Genomic DNA, 14,239 nt, shown 5'->3' with positions numbered 1-14,239 from the left:
GTCAGCAGTCTTTGTTCAAAGGTAAAAATTATGCGCACTTGCTAATTTTACTTTTCTATTGAACATACTTCTTTCCGTATAACATATTATAGTTTAATTACATTTTAGGGTACCTGAGTATTAAATAGAAATGCAGTTTAACCTGTTGCTTCTACCCTCTACTTTTTTGAACATTCTGTTAAAAATCGCGCAACATTTCAGCGCCCTGCTACTCATGCCAGGAATATAGTATATGCATTTGCTTAGTCTGTGTGGATAGAAAACACTCAGACGTTTATAAAACTGGTTAAATCACTGCTGTGGCTTTACCAGAACGGCATTTACATCGAAAAGCACAGGAAAAACTGATCACTGAAAATGGGAAAATATATCCATGCGCTACTTGAACCCATTGATAAAGGTGAACCACAATTAATTGACTGAGGTTGCAGTCCCTACAGCTTCCACACGGTGTCTAGAGTCTTGTCATTTCCCTTCGAGTTTTTTCTTGGTCAAACACATACAGGGCACCGTATCTCTTCAGGTCTAGGACCGGATATTTTCATTGAGTTTCTAGCCGGACATTTTTCCAGACGGACAGCTAATGATCTTTACATCGCCTCCTGATGAATTTTATCGCTTATTGACGTTTACTAATACCTAAAGTTGCATTACAAACGTATTTCGAAATGTTTTGTGAAAGTTTATCGTCGACTTTTTGAATTTTAAAAATGAAGTTACGTTTGAAAACGCTGTTTTTTTCGTTTATCACACAGTCTACATATAACGATATCTTGGCTTTATATGGACCGATTTAATCGAAATAAAGACCCAATAGTGTTTATGGGACATCTAGGAGTGCCAACAAAGAAGATGGTGAAAGGTAAGGACTGTTTTCTATTTTATTGTGCGGTTTGTGTAACGCCGAAATGCTAATTATTTTGTTTACGTCCCCTGCGTGGCTTTTGTGTTGTAGTGTATTGGTGCATGCTATCAGATAATAGCTTCTCATGCTTTCGCCGAAAAGCATTTTAAAAATCTGACTTGTTGCCTGGATTCACAACGAGTGTAGCTTTAATTTGATACCCTGCATGTGTATTTTAATGAACGTTTGAGTTTTAACTAATACTATTAGCATTTAGCGTAGCGCATTTGCATTTCCAGAGCTCTAGTTGGGACGCAAGCGTCTCAGGTAGAAGCAAGAGGTTAACTTGTTTTAACAAAGTTTAGCGGTAGCTTTTTGGATTCCTTTGTCTGCATGTTGAACTCAAATCGATGGTGCCAACTAAACTGACTTTTTGGGATATAAAGAAGGATTTTATCCAACAAAACGACCATGCATGTTGTAGCTGGGACCCTTTGGATTGCAAATCAGAGGAAGATTTTCAAAAAGTAAGGGATTATTTAATCGCTATTTGTGATTTTATGAAGCCTGTGCTGGTTGAAAAATATGTTGTGGGGCGCCGTCCTCAAACAATCGCATGGCATGCTTTCGCTGTAAAGCCTATTGTAAATCGAACAATGCAGTTAGATTAACAAGAATTTACGCTTCTAACCGATATAAGAGACTTGTATGTACCTAGATGTTTAATATCCATAATTTTATGATTATTTATTTGAATTGCATGCCCTCCAATTTTCCCGCTGACGGGACACCTAGCCCTATTAAGAGGGTGTGAACGATGCTAAATGATTGTAGACAAAGAAGGACTCTCCAATAGTAGTACCAAAACATTCAAAGGCCATTTTCTCAAAAGTGAGTTTACAAGTTGATCAACTTTCAAAGCAAAATTACTTTCCCATTGTTCCTCAACTGTAGTGTTATGATATACCATTTTGTAGCTCTGAGTCTCTACTTTTATCCAATGTACAAAACACAATTTCAAATTTTGCTACATCAGACCGATTTGAGCCGGTCGTCACATTTGTTGTGTTACAGCCTGAATTCAAAATTAGATTAAAAAAAATATTTACCCATCTACACACAATACCCCATAATGACAAAGTGAAAACATATGGTTAGAAATTCTAGCAAACGTATTGAAGATGAAATAGAGAAATGTGTAATTTACATAAGAATGACACCCCTGAGTCAGTACTTTGTAGAAGCACCTTTCTGGGTAAGTCTCTAAGAGCTTTCCACACCTGGATTGTGCAACATTTGCACGTTATTATTTTCAATATTCTTCAAGCTCGATCAAATTGGTTGTGTTGATCATTGCTAGACAACCATTTTCAAGTCTTGCTATAGATTTTCAAGCTGATTTAAGTCAAAACTCTAACTCGGCCACTGCAACTCCAGTATAGATTTGGCCTTGTGGTTTAGGTTATTGTCCTGCTGAAAGGTCAATTCATCTCTCAGTGTCTGGTGGAAAGCAGACTGAACCAGGTTTTCCTCTAGGAGTTTGCCTGTGCTATGCTCCATTATGTTTATTTTTTAACCTGAAAAACTCTCCAGTCCTTACCAATAACATGAAGCTGCCACCACTATGTTTGAAAATATGCAGAGTTGTACTCAGTAATGTGTTGTATTGGATTTGCCCCAAATATACTGTAACACTTTGTATTCAGGGCAGATTTACTTTAGTGCCTTGTTGAAAACAGGATGCATGTTTTGGAATAGTTTTATTCTGTACAGCCTTCCTTTTTTTCACTCTGTCAATTCGGCAAGTATTGTGGAGTAACAATAATGTTGTCGATCCATTGTCAGAACAGAAATTACAAGATGATGTTATAATACTGTTATTGCATTAAATGTTTTATGCAACATAATAGAGGGTTCTTATAACTCTATTGTGTCTGTATGAACTGAAAGTGGGCCTCTGGGAGATTTAACACTGATAGTGGATTTACGATGGATTGGTGATAAACCTAACAAGACTGCATTCCATTGCATGATTAGTGTCTGTGTCTGACTGGAAGGTACTAGGGTGAGATGGCTCGGGGCCAGACCCTGGTTTCCACACAATGCCTTTTTTACAGCAGATACTGTCTACTGTAAATTATAAGTATATTTTGTAGAAATCTTAACCTTGTGACCCATTCCATGCATCTGTTGTTTGTTATGTAGACTGAAGGGGGTGTATCTTGGCTATAAAATACCTTTGTACCTTCGTCTCGGGGCTCTCAACAAATCATCTGAGGGTGATTCGTCGACCAGCCATCATTATTGCAGAGCACTCAATCGATTCACTTTATATGTGTGTGTTGTATTGACCTGCTCCCTTATTAATAGGTGAATAAAGATTTAGTTTAAGTATAACTCTGACTTGTGTGATAAGTTTGTCTCTCCTCATTTGATAGTAAAGTAATTAACTGCCACACCATCCTCAATTTTCTCCTATCACAGCCATTAAACTCTGTAACTGTTTTAAAGTCACCATCAACCTCATGGTGAAATCCCTGAGTGGTTTCCTTCCTCTCTGGCAACTGATTAGGAAGGACACCTCTATCTTTGTAGTGACTGCTTGCATCGATACACCATCCAAAGTGTAATTAATAACTTACTTCACCAAGCTCAGGGATATTCAATGTCTCCTTTTATTTTTTTTAAATTTCCAAGCCCTGGTCTTTGTGGTTGAATCTGTGTTCACTGCTCGACTGAGGGACCTTAAAGATAATTGTAAGTGTGGGGTACAAATATGAGGTAGTCATTAAAAAATCATGTTAAACTCTGTTATTGCACACAGAGTGAGTCCATGCAACTTATTTTGTGACTTGTTAAGCACATTTTTACTCCTGAACTTATGTAGGGTTGCCATAACAAAGGTGTTGAATACTTATTGACATTTTTATAAATTTGTACAAATTTCAAAAAACATAATTCCACTTTGACATTGTGGTATTGTGTATATGTCACACCCTGATCTGTTTCACCTGTCTTTGTGCTTGTCTCCACCCCTCTCCAGGTGTTGCACATCTTCCCCAGTGTATTTATCTATTTAATGTCTATATAAACAATATTATTCTCTCTGCGAATTGTTTTACCATTCACTTGTATGCAGTTGTTGTATATGCTATTGGCCTCACGGTTGAGCAGGCTCTTTCTGAGCTTCAATCTGTCTTTACTTCGCTTATGACGGATGTCATAAGGTGAATGCACCAATTTGTAAGTCGCTCTGGATAAGAGCGTCTGCTAAATGACGTAAATGTAAATGCTGCAGAAAGCCTTTGTTGAACTGAAACTGGTTCTCAATTAATGTAAAACCATGTATATGCTATTTTCTAAATCACATAAAAATGTTTCTGATTATTTATGCATACGTACATTGAATGGTGCACTCATTGATCGTGTCCCTGAGTATACATATCTGGGCTTTTTACAAAAAACATGTTAAGTTAGTTAAGAAATTGAAAATTAAAATAGGCTTCCTATGCAGGAGCAGATCATGCCTTTCATTAAATAGCAGAAAGAAAATAATTTAGTCAACATTTATTCTGGTTATTGACTATGGCGATATCATCTATATCAGTGGTCGCCAACCGGTCGATCTGCCATCTTTCTAGAGCTCTGACTTTTCGAAACCTGAAGATCACTGACGTCGTGCTTTGACCTCGTTGACCATCAGATGCAGGTACCACCAGCCCAGTAAAATAAAAAAGCTAATTATTTCAATTCATGCTCCACAGTGCCTCACAAGTGCTAAACCAACAGATCTATTTTGTTATCAAAGCTCAAATTTTTAAATATAATATGGTCTTATTTACAATATTGGCAGGCCCAATCATATAGCCAATATGCTGTGATAATGTATTAGGCCTACTGCCCAAACCTCATTCCTAAAAAACTGTTTGTGTGAGGTTAATGTACAACAACAAAAAATCTGAGCAGTAGATCTCAGCTTACTTTTTGACTGCCAAAGTGATCTTGACTCAGAAAAGGTTGGTGACCACTGATCTATATGAATGCAGCTGCCAATTGTATTGAAACCATTAGATGTTGTGTACCATAGCATATTAAGCTTTATTAGGGGCAATAGGTTCAGCACACACATCACTGCATTTTGTATCAGTAAGTAGGTTGGAACTCTTTGAAGTATCGTGGATCAATGCACTGCATTCTCTTTGTTTATATAGTCCTCTTACATAAACTCTCGCCTTACCTTACTACATTGTTGAAGTACAGGCATACGGACTACCTGACCCAGGCTCAGGGATGGCTAACGTTGGAGATCCCTTCGACCTCCAATGAATTGGGTAGATCTGATTTTAATTTTTCTGCACCTTTCACGTGGAACAATCTCCAAAACACCCTGAAATTGGAGGAATTGGTGCTGATAGGGCTTTTCAGACATCAGACTTTTTTTTATTGATGAACGTATTTGTTTTTATGATTGTTTTGTGTGTATGATTGTGTGTATTTTTGTGTATATTTAAGTGCTTTTATTGAATAGATGTGTATATTTTTGTATCTACAGGGCTCACCTGTAAAAGAGACCTTGGTCTCAGCTTGACTTCCCTGTCAAAAATAATAATAATGAAAAAATCCTTACTGATGCCCTACTGGTTTGAAGATAGACAGCAGCTTTTTTTAAATTTATTTTTTATTTCACCTTTATTTAACCAGGTAGGCAAGTTGAGAACAAGTTCTCATTTACAATTGCGACCTGGCCAAGATAAAGCAAAGCAGTTGGACAGATACAACGACACAGAGTTACACATGGAGTACAACAAACATACAGTCAATAATACAGTATAAACAAGTCTATATACAATGTGAGCAAATGAGGTGAGAAGGGAGGTAAAGGCAAAAAAGGCCATGGTGGCAAAGTAAATACAATATAGCAAGTAAAACACTGCAATGGTAGTTTTGCAATGGAAGAATGTGCAAAGTAGAAATAAAAATAATGGGGTGCAAAGGAGCAAAATAAATTAATTAATTAAATACAGTTGGGAAAGAGGTAGTTGTTTGGGCTAAATTATAGGTGGGCTATGTACAGGTGCAGTAATCTGTGAGCTGCTCTGACAGTTGGTGCTTAAAGCTAGTGAGGGAGATAAGTGTTTCCAGTTTCAGAGATTTTTGTAGTTCGTTCCAGTCATTGGCAGCAGAGAACTGGAAGGAGAGGCGGCCAAAGAAAGAATTGGTTTTGGGGGTGACTAGAGAGATATACCTGCTGGAGCGTGTGCTACAGGTGGGAGATGCTATGGTGACCAGCGAGCTGAGATAAGGGGGGACTTTACCTAGCAGGGTCTTGTAGATGACATGGAGCCAGTGGGTTTGGCTATTGGAAAATAACTGCAATCTAATCCATGGCCAAGACCAATCCTAAACAGAGAATGCCTAAAGCCTTATAAACTGAAAAAAGTTAAATTAAATACAGCTAAACCAGCAGGTGTCTTATAGGACTCCAATCCTCCCCTGTAGATATGAGATAACAACAGGAAATTAAGACCTCATCTCACATGGGGGAAGTCAGGTGCCCACAGTTAAAAGACCTCGTTCTTTGACACCATGACTCACAGAGGGTACTGCAGTCAGTGGTGGTTGGTGAAAATTTAAATTGGAGGATGGGCTCATAGTAAAGGCTGGAATGGGATGAATGGAATGTCTAAATATAAAGTATAAATCAAATCACATTGTATATGTCACATGTGCCGAATACAACAGGTGCTTTACAGTGAAATGCTCACTTACAAGCCCTTTCCCAACGATGCAGAGTTAAAAATAAGAAGAATATAAATAATAACACAAGAGGAAAAAAACACACAAGAATGATGCTATATACAGGGAGTACCATTTACATTTTCAGGGGTCTAAGGTAGTTGAGGAAGATGTGTGTGTGTGTGTGTGTGTGTGTGTGTGTGTGTGTGTGTGTGTGTGTGTGTGTGTGTGTGTGTGTGTGTGTGTGTGTGTGTGTATTTGCATATGTGTGTTATGTGTGTGTGCATATATAGTGTATGAGTGTGTGTGGGTTTGTGTAAGTGTGTGAGTGTGCATAGATTCAGTTGCCCAAAATGGTGTCAATGCAGATAATCAAATGGTTACCCAGACTAACTATTTACCAGTTTTATGGCTTGGGGATAGAAGCGGTCTCGGAGTCTGTTGGTCCGAGACCCGATGCTCCGGTGCTGCTTGCCAGATGGTAGCAGAGAGAACAGTCTATTAGCGCTTTTAGGTCGAGAGTGGTGCAGTTGCCATATCAAGCGGTGATACGTCCAGTCAAGATTCTCTCAATGGTGAAGCTGAATAACTTTTTGAGGATCGGAGGGCCCATGCTAAATCTTTTCAGCCTCCTAAGGGGGAAGAGGCACTGTAGTGCCCTCTTCACATCTGTGCAGTGTGTGTTAAACCCTTTGTGATGTGGACACTGAAAAACTTGAAGGTCTCAAACCGCTCCGCTATAGCCCTGTAGATGTGGACGGGGGTGTCCTCACCCCCCTGTTTCCTATAGTCCATGATCAGCTACTTGGTCTTACTGATGGTGAGGGAGAAGATGACAGTTCTCTGACCTCCCTGTAGGCTGTCTCTTCGCCGTCGGTGATCAAGACTACCACTGTCGTGTCATCAGCGTACGTGATGTTGGAGTTGTGCATGGCCATGCAGTCATGGGTGAACAGGGAATACAGAAGGGGACTAAGCACACACCCCTGTGTGGTCCCCATGTTGAGGGTCAGTGTAGTGGAGGTGTTGTTGCCTACACTCACCACCTGGAGACGGCCTGTCGGGAAGTCCAAGATCCAGTTGCAGAGGGAGGTGTTCAGTCCCAGGATCTGAGCTTGCTGATGATAATGCTGAGCTGTAGTCAATGAACAGCATTCTTACATAGGTATTCCTCTTGTCCAGGTGGGATAGACCAGTGCGATGTGCACATCTGTGGATGTGTTGGGGCGCTATATGAATTATTGTGGGTCCAGCGTGTCTGGAATGATGGTGTTGATGTGCGCCATGACCAATCTTTCAAACTACTTTGTGATTACAGATGTGAGTGCTATGAGACGATAGTCATTTGTGACTGACCGGCTCAAATCTGTCTTATGTAGCAAAATTTGAAATGGTGTTTTTCACATTGGATAAACGTAGAGACTCAGAGCTAGAAAATTGTATATCATACACGACAGATGAGGAACAATGGGAAAGTAATTCTGCTTTGAAAGTTGATAAACTTGTAAACTCACTTTTGAGTAAATGGCCTTTGAATGTTTTGGTTCTACTACTGGAGACCACTTCTTTGTCTACACCCATCCAGCATTCACACCCTTGTAATCCGTAATCATCTACAAGCCCTTCCACATCCGACAAGCGTCAGAGCCGGTGTAGTAGGATTCCATTTTATCCCTATATTTTCATGTTTGATGGCTCATTGGAGGTCGTAGCAGGATTTCTTGTATGTGTCCCATTAATGGAAAGCAGTAGCTCTATCTAGTGTGGATACTGCCTGTAATCCACAATTTCTGGTTTGGTACATATGTATGGTCACTGTGGGGACGACATCGTCAATGTACTTATTGATGAAGCATGTGACGGACTTAGTAAACCCCTCAATGCTATCGGATGAATCCCATATTCCAGTCTGTACTAGTTTAACAGTCTTGTAGCCTCGTGTCCGGTTCATTAGACCAATTCTGTACTGAGCGCTTTACTGAGACTTCCTGTATAGGTAGGGTCCCTAACCACAGGTTATATTGTATAGGGCACAGGTTTAACAAAGAGATTTGGTGGTTAGATAATGTGGATGCCTGGAAAAGTTATTTACAGATCTCAGAGCAATAACCCATCTAACAACAAATGTCCCCCTGATGTGCAAGGAATGTTTCCAAGAGACCATTCCCTTAATGTCAAATTGAACTTACCAAGAAAGTGTTCTCAGAATTTCCAATTTAATGGGAACATTGCAATAACATTTGTGTCCTGTTTTCTGTGGGTTAGGAGAATGTTCCATCAACGTCCCACCAAGCATACACAGAACACGGTTGCCATGTTCTCTGAACATAAAATATCAGAGAATATTTTTTATAAACACTGTCACGGATCCCTCCAGAACTTTCAACACGCACACCTGTCCCCTATTGCCACTTATTAGTATTTGTATGTATGTGCCCTTTGGTTTCCAATGTCTTGTCGATTATTGGCCCAATGTCCGTTGGTTCGTGTGAGTACCTGTGCTGTGTGTTTTGGCTTTCGTGCCATTTTGGATTGCTCAGATGATTACAGGTCTCGCCCGTGTGTTTATCATTGTGCGCTTAAGTTATTTATTCGAGGTACTCCTCGCTCCTTTGTTTGGTTTTCTACCCTGTGTTCTGTTACGTGTTTGTTTGGTCTTCGTCCCTGTGCTATTACACAGCACACCCTAATTTGGGAATAAAACCCCCTATTATAAAAACCCTGTCTCCTGAATCACTTCATACCAACGTGACAGAATAATCGACCATTTAGGGAGACAGCGGGAATGGCCCGTCCGACGATGACGCAACTTCGGCAGCTGCATCGGGTCCTGATCAACCCGCACCGCGTTCCTATGATCGTCCTCGAGGCCGGTGTCATTGTGCTGCAAGTGCAGCGTGTCGGGGAGGTACTGTCATGGATCCCTCCAGAACTTTCACGCACACCTGTCCCCTATTTCCACTGATTAGTATTTTTTATATGTGCCCTTTGTTCACCATAGTGCTGTCGATTAATGTCCGTTAGTGCTTGTGAGTACCTGTGCTGTGTGTTTTGGGCTTTCGTGCCCTTGTGGATTGCGCAGATGATTTAAGAGTCTTGTCCCGTGTGTTAATCATTGTGCGCGTGTGTATTTATTCGATGTACTCCTCGCTCTTTTGTTTGGGTTTCGACCCTGTGTTTTTATATAGTGTTTGTTTGGTCTTCGTCCCCATGCCTTTACATGGCACGCCATAATTTGGGTACAATACAAAAAAACTATTACGCATCCTGCATCTGTCTCCCGATCCTTCATGCCAATGTGACAGACACATTTCATGGGAACGTTGCAAGACCATTCATGTGTCCAGTTTTATGTGTTTTAAGAGAATATTCCCTCAACTTCCCACCAAACATACACATGGTTACCATGTTCTCAAAATATAGGATATCAAGATTCTAGACATGTTTCATGGAAACATTGCAAGAACATTTGTGCCCAGTTTTCTATGGGATGTTGATTGAATATTCTCCTAGCCCTTTCTAGGCTTTATGATGTGTTCCTAATTTCTTTAATAAATAGCTCATGAAGAAGATGGTTCTATCAGAATCCATCTAATAGCAAAAACATCCAGTATGTGCAAGAACTATCTTCATTGAATGTTGGCAGAGTGGCAGAGAAACGTTAACCTGGGTTAACCTAAAAATGACCGGAATTATGAGCACCAGTTTGCCTCTTAACCTTCTGGCTCTGTATGGAAGTGGAACCAGGCAAAGATAAACAAAAACATTCCATGTCGCTTTGCGTAAACACTAGAAAAAGGTAGGTAGAGGTAGAGAAACAGTGACCGTTTTGTGTGTTGGATAAAAGCTTACCTTCACTGAGAGGGTCCAGTGTGTGGATCATAAGCTGGAAGATACTGTTTCTCATCAGGCTGTTGTGCAGGGAGGCTGAGCTACCACCTCTCTGAAGCCGGGGCCTAGCCTGCAAGAGGAGCACATTGCCGTTACACAAACAATGGCACCATTACACAACTCTTTCTAGTCCTTGGTGGTTCCCCTAAGGAAATACCTGAAGGACACTATAACACTGTAGTGTTAGCTGTATTTCTCATACAAAATAATGCAGTATCATCATTTCCAAAGCAAAATGCAGAGTGCTGGCCCTCTTCTTAGGTCATTATCTGTATCAGGTCTAAAGTTTGATTGTCCCTGTAGTGGAAATTCCCTGCCCTGGAATGTCCCCTTAATCTAACAGTCAAGATTTTGAGAGACCTGGGTTCAGATCCTGCCTGTGACAATGGCACCCAACTGTAGGACGGTGTCTCATCGAGGATGAGGTCAAAAGGGGGTGAATCTAGTGACCATCAATAGGGCTCATGGTCTTGTGATGAAGTAGCCCTAACTGTGACTTCAAAATCATTGTCACCCTGGGCACAAGAGGTAATTTCCCCTTGGTCTAACAGTCAAGATGTTTGTTTTTCCTGTGAGAGCCCCAGGTTCAGATCCCACCTGTGACATCCCATTGGTTTAAAAAATGTATGTTGCCTTTAATTGTGTCTTTAGGTGAAACAATGTGAAAGTCCTTTCCATGAAACCAGTCAAATAACTAAGTGACATGTTACATCTCCAGAACTGCTCTCCAGGACACCTACACCACCCGATGTCACAGGAAGGCCAAAAAGATCACCAAGGACAACAACCACACGAGCCACTGCCTGTTCATCCCGCTATCATCCAGAAGGCAAGGTCAGTACAGATGCATCAAAGCTGGGACCGAGAGACTGAAAAACAGCTTCTATCTCAAGGCCATCAGACTGTTAAACAGCCATCACTAACATTGAGTGGCTGCTGCCAACATACTGACTCAATCTCTAGCCACTTTAATAATTAAAAATGGGATGTAATAAATGTATCACTATTCACTTTAAACTATGCCACTTTATATAATGTGTACATACCCTACACTACTCATCTCATATGTATATACTGTACTCAATACCATCTACTGCATCTTGCCTATGCCGTTCGGTCATCGCTCATCCATATATATTTTTATGTACATATTCCTATTCATTCCTTTATACACACAAGTGTAAGGTAGTTGTTGTGAAATTGTTAGATTACGTGTTAGATATTACTGCATGGTCGGAACTAGAAGCACAAGCATTTCGCTACACTAACATTAACATCTGCTAACCATGTGTATGTGACAAATTAAATTTGGTTTGATTTGAACTCAAATATCATGCCCAAATCATATCAAAATAACTTCAACCCAACTCATTGAACTACTGTACACAATGGGCAAATGCAAAAGCATGCAAACAGGGGACATTTTACTTTTTGAGGGGTTTTGATAAGAAAATGCTAAAACTATTGGTTGGTGGCACTGACTAGTTTAACCACTTGGCTTCCTGGGTTTGAGCGGGCGGGCGGGGGAGGGGGGCAGACAGAGTGTCTGCACTTTGTGAAATATATATATATATATATATATATTTGAAAGGAACTATAGCAAAACACTCACTGATCAAGAACTTTGTTTTTAGCATTTTGGATGTATAAACTGTTCTTCAAGCCTTTGAAACTGGAGGTGTCATTGCATGCTAACTCACTAGTGACCTACTGAGAGAGTAATTTTAGAATTGCAAGGACAGACGGAGATACTACAGGCACACACGGAGGTTGGATTTAGGAAACAGAGAGTGCATGGTTCTTGAGTATAGTAGGGAAGGAGAGAAAAAAGTTAGAGTAGCTACATAGACACAAACACAAACAAACAAACCAGACAGGACCTACCGACAGCTTGCTCTCATCCTCTGGTGCCCCGGGACTCACAGCCTTCATATCCAAGAAAAGAGAGTTGAAAAAGTGAGAGAGGGAGAAAGAGAAAGAGCACATAGATGTGAAGCATGTCTTACAAACCACAGATAGACAGATGAAAAGACAGTAGAGAGACATTCCATTGTCGTATTGATGATGATTTGACATAGACAGATTCAAGAGACTGACACCACCGCTGTGCTGTGTCACTCACTATCTAGCAGACCAAGATAGGCTTATGGTTAAAAATGTTCTTCTCATCAGGCTTTTGAGATTCATCAGCCACATGGAAAACCATTCTATTCACAGACCATTTAACTCTGCAGGACCCCAACCGACTCAAACAAATAGAGGAAAAGGTAAACCTAGCATTCATGTAATTGTTCACGATTTATATATAAACTAGTACATGTAAAGAAATTACAAGTGTCAATTCCCTCTATCCGGAAGATATTAAAGACTTGCATATTAAACCTACTTATGTGGAATTCCAGTAACTTCAAAGATTGAATTATGTCTCTCAATTGTGTTATTTCTCTTGTTATGTATTCTGTATTGTTTCCTTTGTCTCCACCAATGACATCAGACTCGCCCCCAAGCATCATCCTAAGCCACGACAAGAATAACTTGTTTGTAGCATTTTTGTCATCCACATCTATACCTCAGATGCCAACCCAGGCCAGGATTCAAACAAATGCAGATAAACAACCTTTGCACTGCGATCCTGAAGAAAATAACATTTGGAAGTAGGCTTTGGGATTTTAAGTTAACGCCTGATGTTACACATACAGTTGAAGTCGGAAGTTTACATACACCTTAGCCAAATACATTCAGTTTTTCACAATTTCTGACATTTAATCCTAGTAAAAATTGCCTGTCTTAGGTCAGTTAGGTCACCACTTTATTTCAAGATTGTGAAATGTCAGAATAATAGTAGAGAGTGATTTATTTTCAGCTTTTATTTCTTTCATCACATTCCCAGTGGGTCAGAAGTTTACATACACTCAATTAGTATTTGGTAGCATTGCCTTTAAATTGTTTAACTTGGGTCGAACGTTTCGGGTAGCCTTCCACAAGCTTCCCACAAAAAGTTGGGTGAATTTTGGCCCATTCCTCCTGACAGAGCTGGTGTAACTCATGTTACATGAGTCATGTTTGTAAGGCCTCCTTGCTCACACACACTTTTTCAGTTCTGCCCTCTATAGGCCACTCCAATACCTTGACTTTGTTGTCCTTTAGCCATTTTGCCACAATTTTGGATGTATGCTTGGGGTCATTGTCCATTTGGAAGACCCATTTGCAACCAAGCTTTAACATCCTGACTGATGTCTTGAGATGTTGCTTCAACTGCACCAGTCCCTCCTCCAGCAAAGGAGGAGGTGAAGTGGTGAAGTGCACCAGTCCCTCCTCCAGCAAAGCACCCCCACAACATGATTCTGCCACCCCGTGTCTCACGGTTGGGATGGTATCCTTCGGCTTGCAAGCCTACCCCCTTTTCCTCCAAACATAATGATGGTCATTATGGCCAAACAGTTCTATATTTTATTTCATCAGGCCAAAGGACATTTCTCCAAAAAAGACGATCTTTGTCCCAATGTGCAGTTGCAAACCGTAGTCTTGCTTTTTTATGCCGGTTTTGGAGCAGTGGCTTCTTCCTTGCTGAGCGGCCTTTCAGGTTATGCCGATATAGAACTCGTTTTACTGTGGATATAGATACTTTTGTTCCTGTTTCCTCCAGCATCTTCACAAGATCATTTGCTGTTGTTCTGGGATTGATTTGCCCCACCATCTCCAACATTGTGATTTTGGTCAAATGTAACATCCATGTTGACTCATCCAAGTCCACTATGGCTGCTGACT

The 14,239-nt window shown here is 40.4% G+C and overlaps 1 protein-coding gene across 1 annotated transcript in view; it reads right to left on the bottom strand.

The window, feature by feature from the left end:
• Window positions 1-14,239, bottom strand: part of LOC115133298 (sodium/potassium/calcium exchanger 2-like) — a 181,431-nt gene that overhangs the window by 57,834 nt on the left and 109,358 nt on the right. Inside the window, exons 3-4 of the mRNA XM_029666385.2 lie at window positions 12,356-12,397; window positions 10,433-10,541 (exon numbers count right to left, since the gene is read on the bottom strand). Of these exons, the coding sequence (XP_029522245.1) occupies window positions 10,433-10,541; window positions 12,356-12,397 (151 nt within the window). The remainder of the gene's footprint in view (window positions 1-10,432; window positions 10,542-12,355; window positions 12,398-14,239) is intronic.

This window comes from Oncorhynchus nerka, linkage group LG8 (assembly GCF_034236695.1).
Source record: "Oncorhynchus nerka isolate Pitt River linkage group LG8, Oner_Uvic_2.0, whole genome shotgun sequence".
Taxonomy (NCBI): Eukaryota; Metazoa; Chordata; class Actinopteri; order Salmoniformes; family Salmonidae; genus Oncorhynchus; species Oncorhynchus nerka.
The sequence above is the reverse complement of the archived record's forward strand: the minus strand, read 5'-3'. Positions and strand labels throughout refer to the sequence as shown.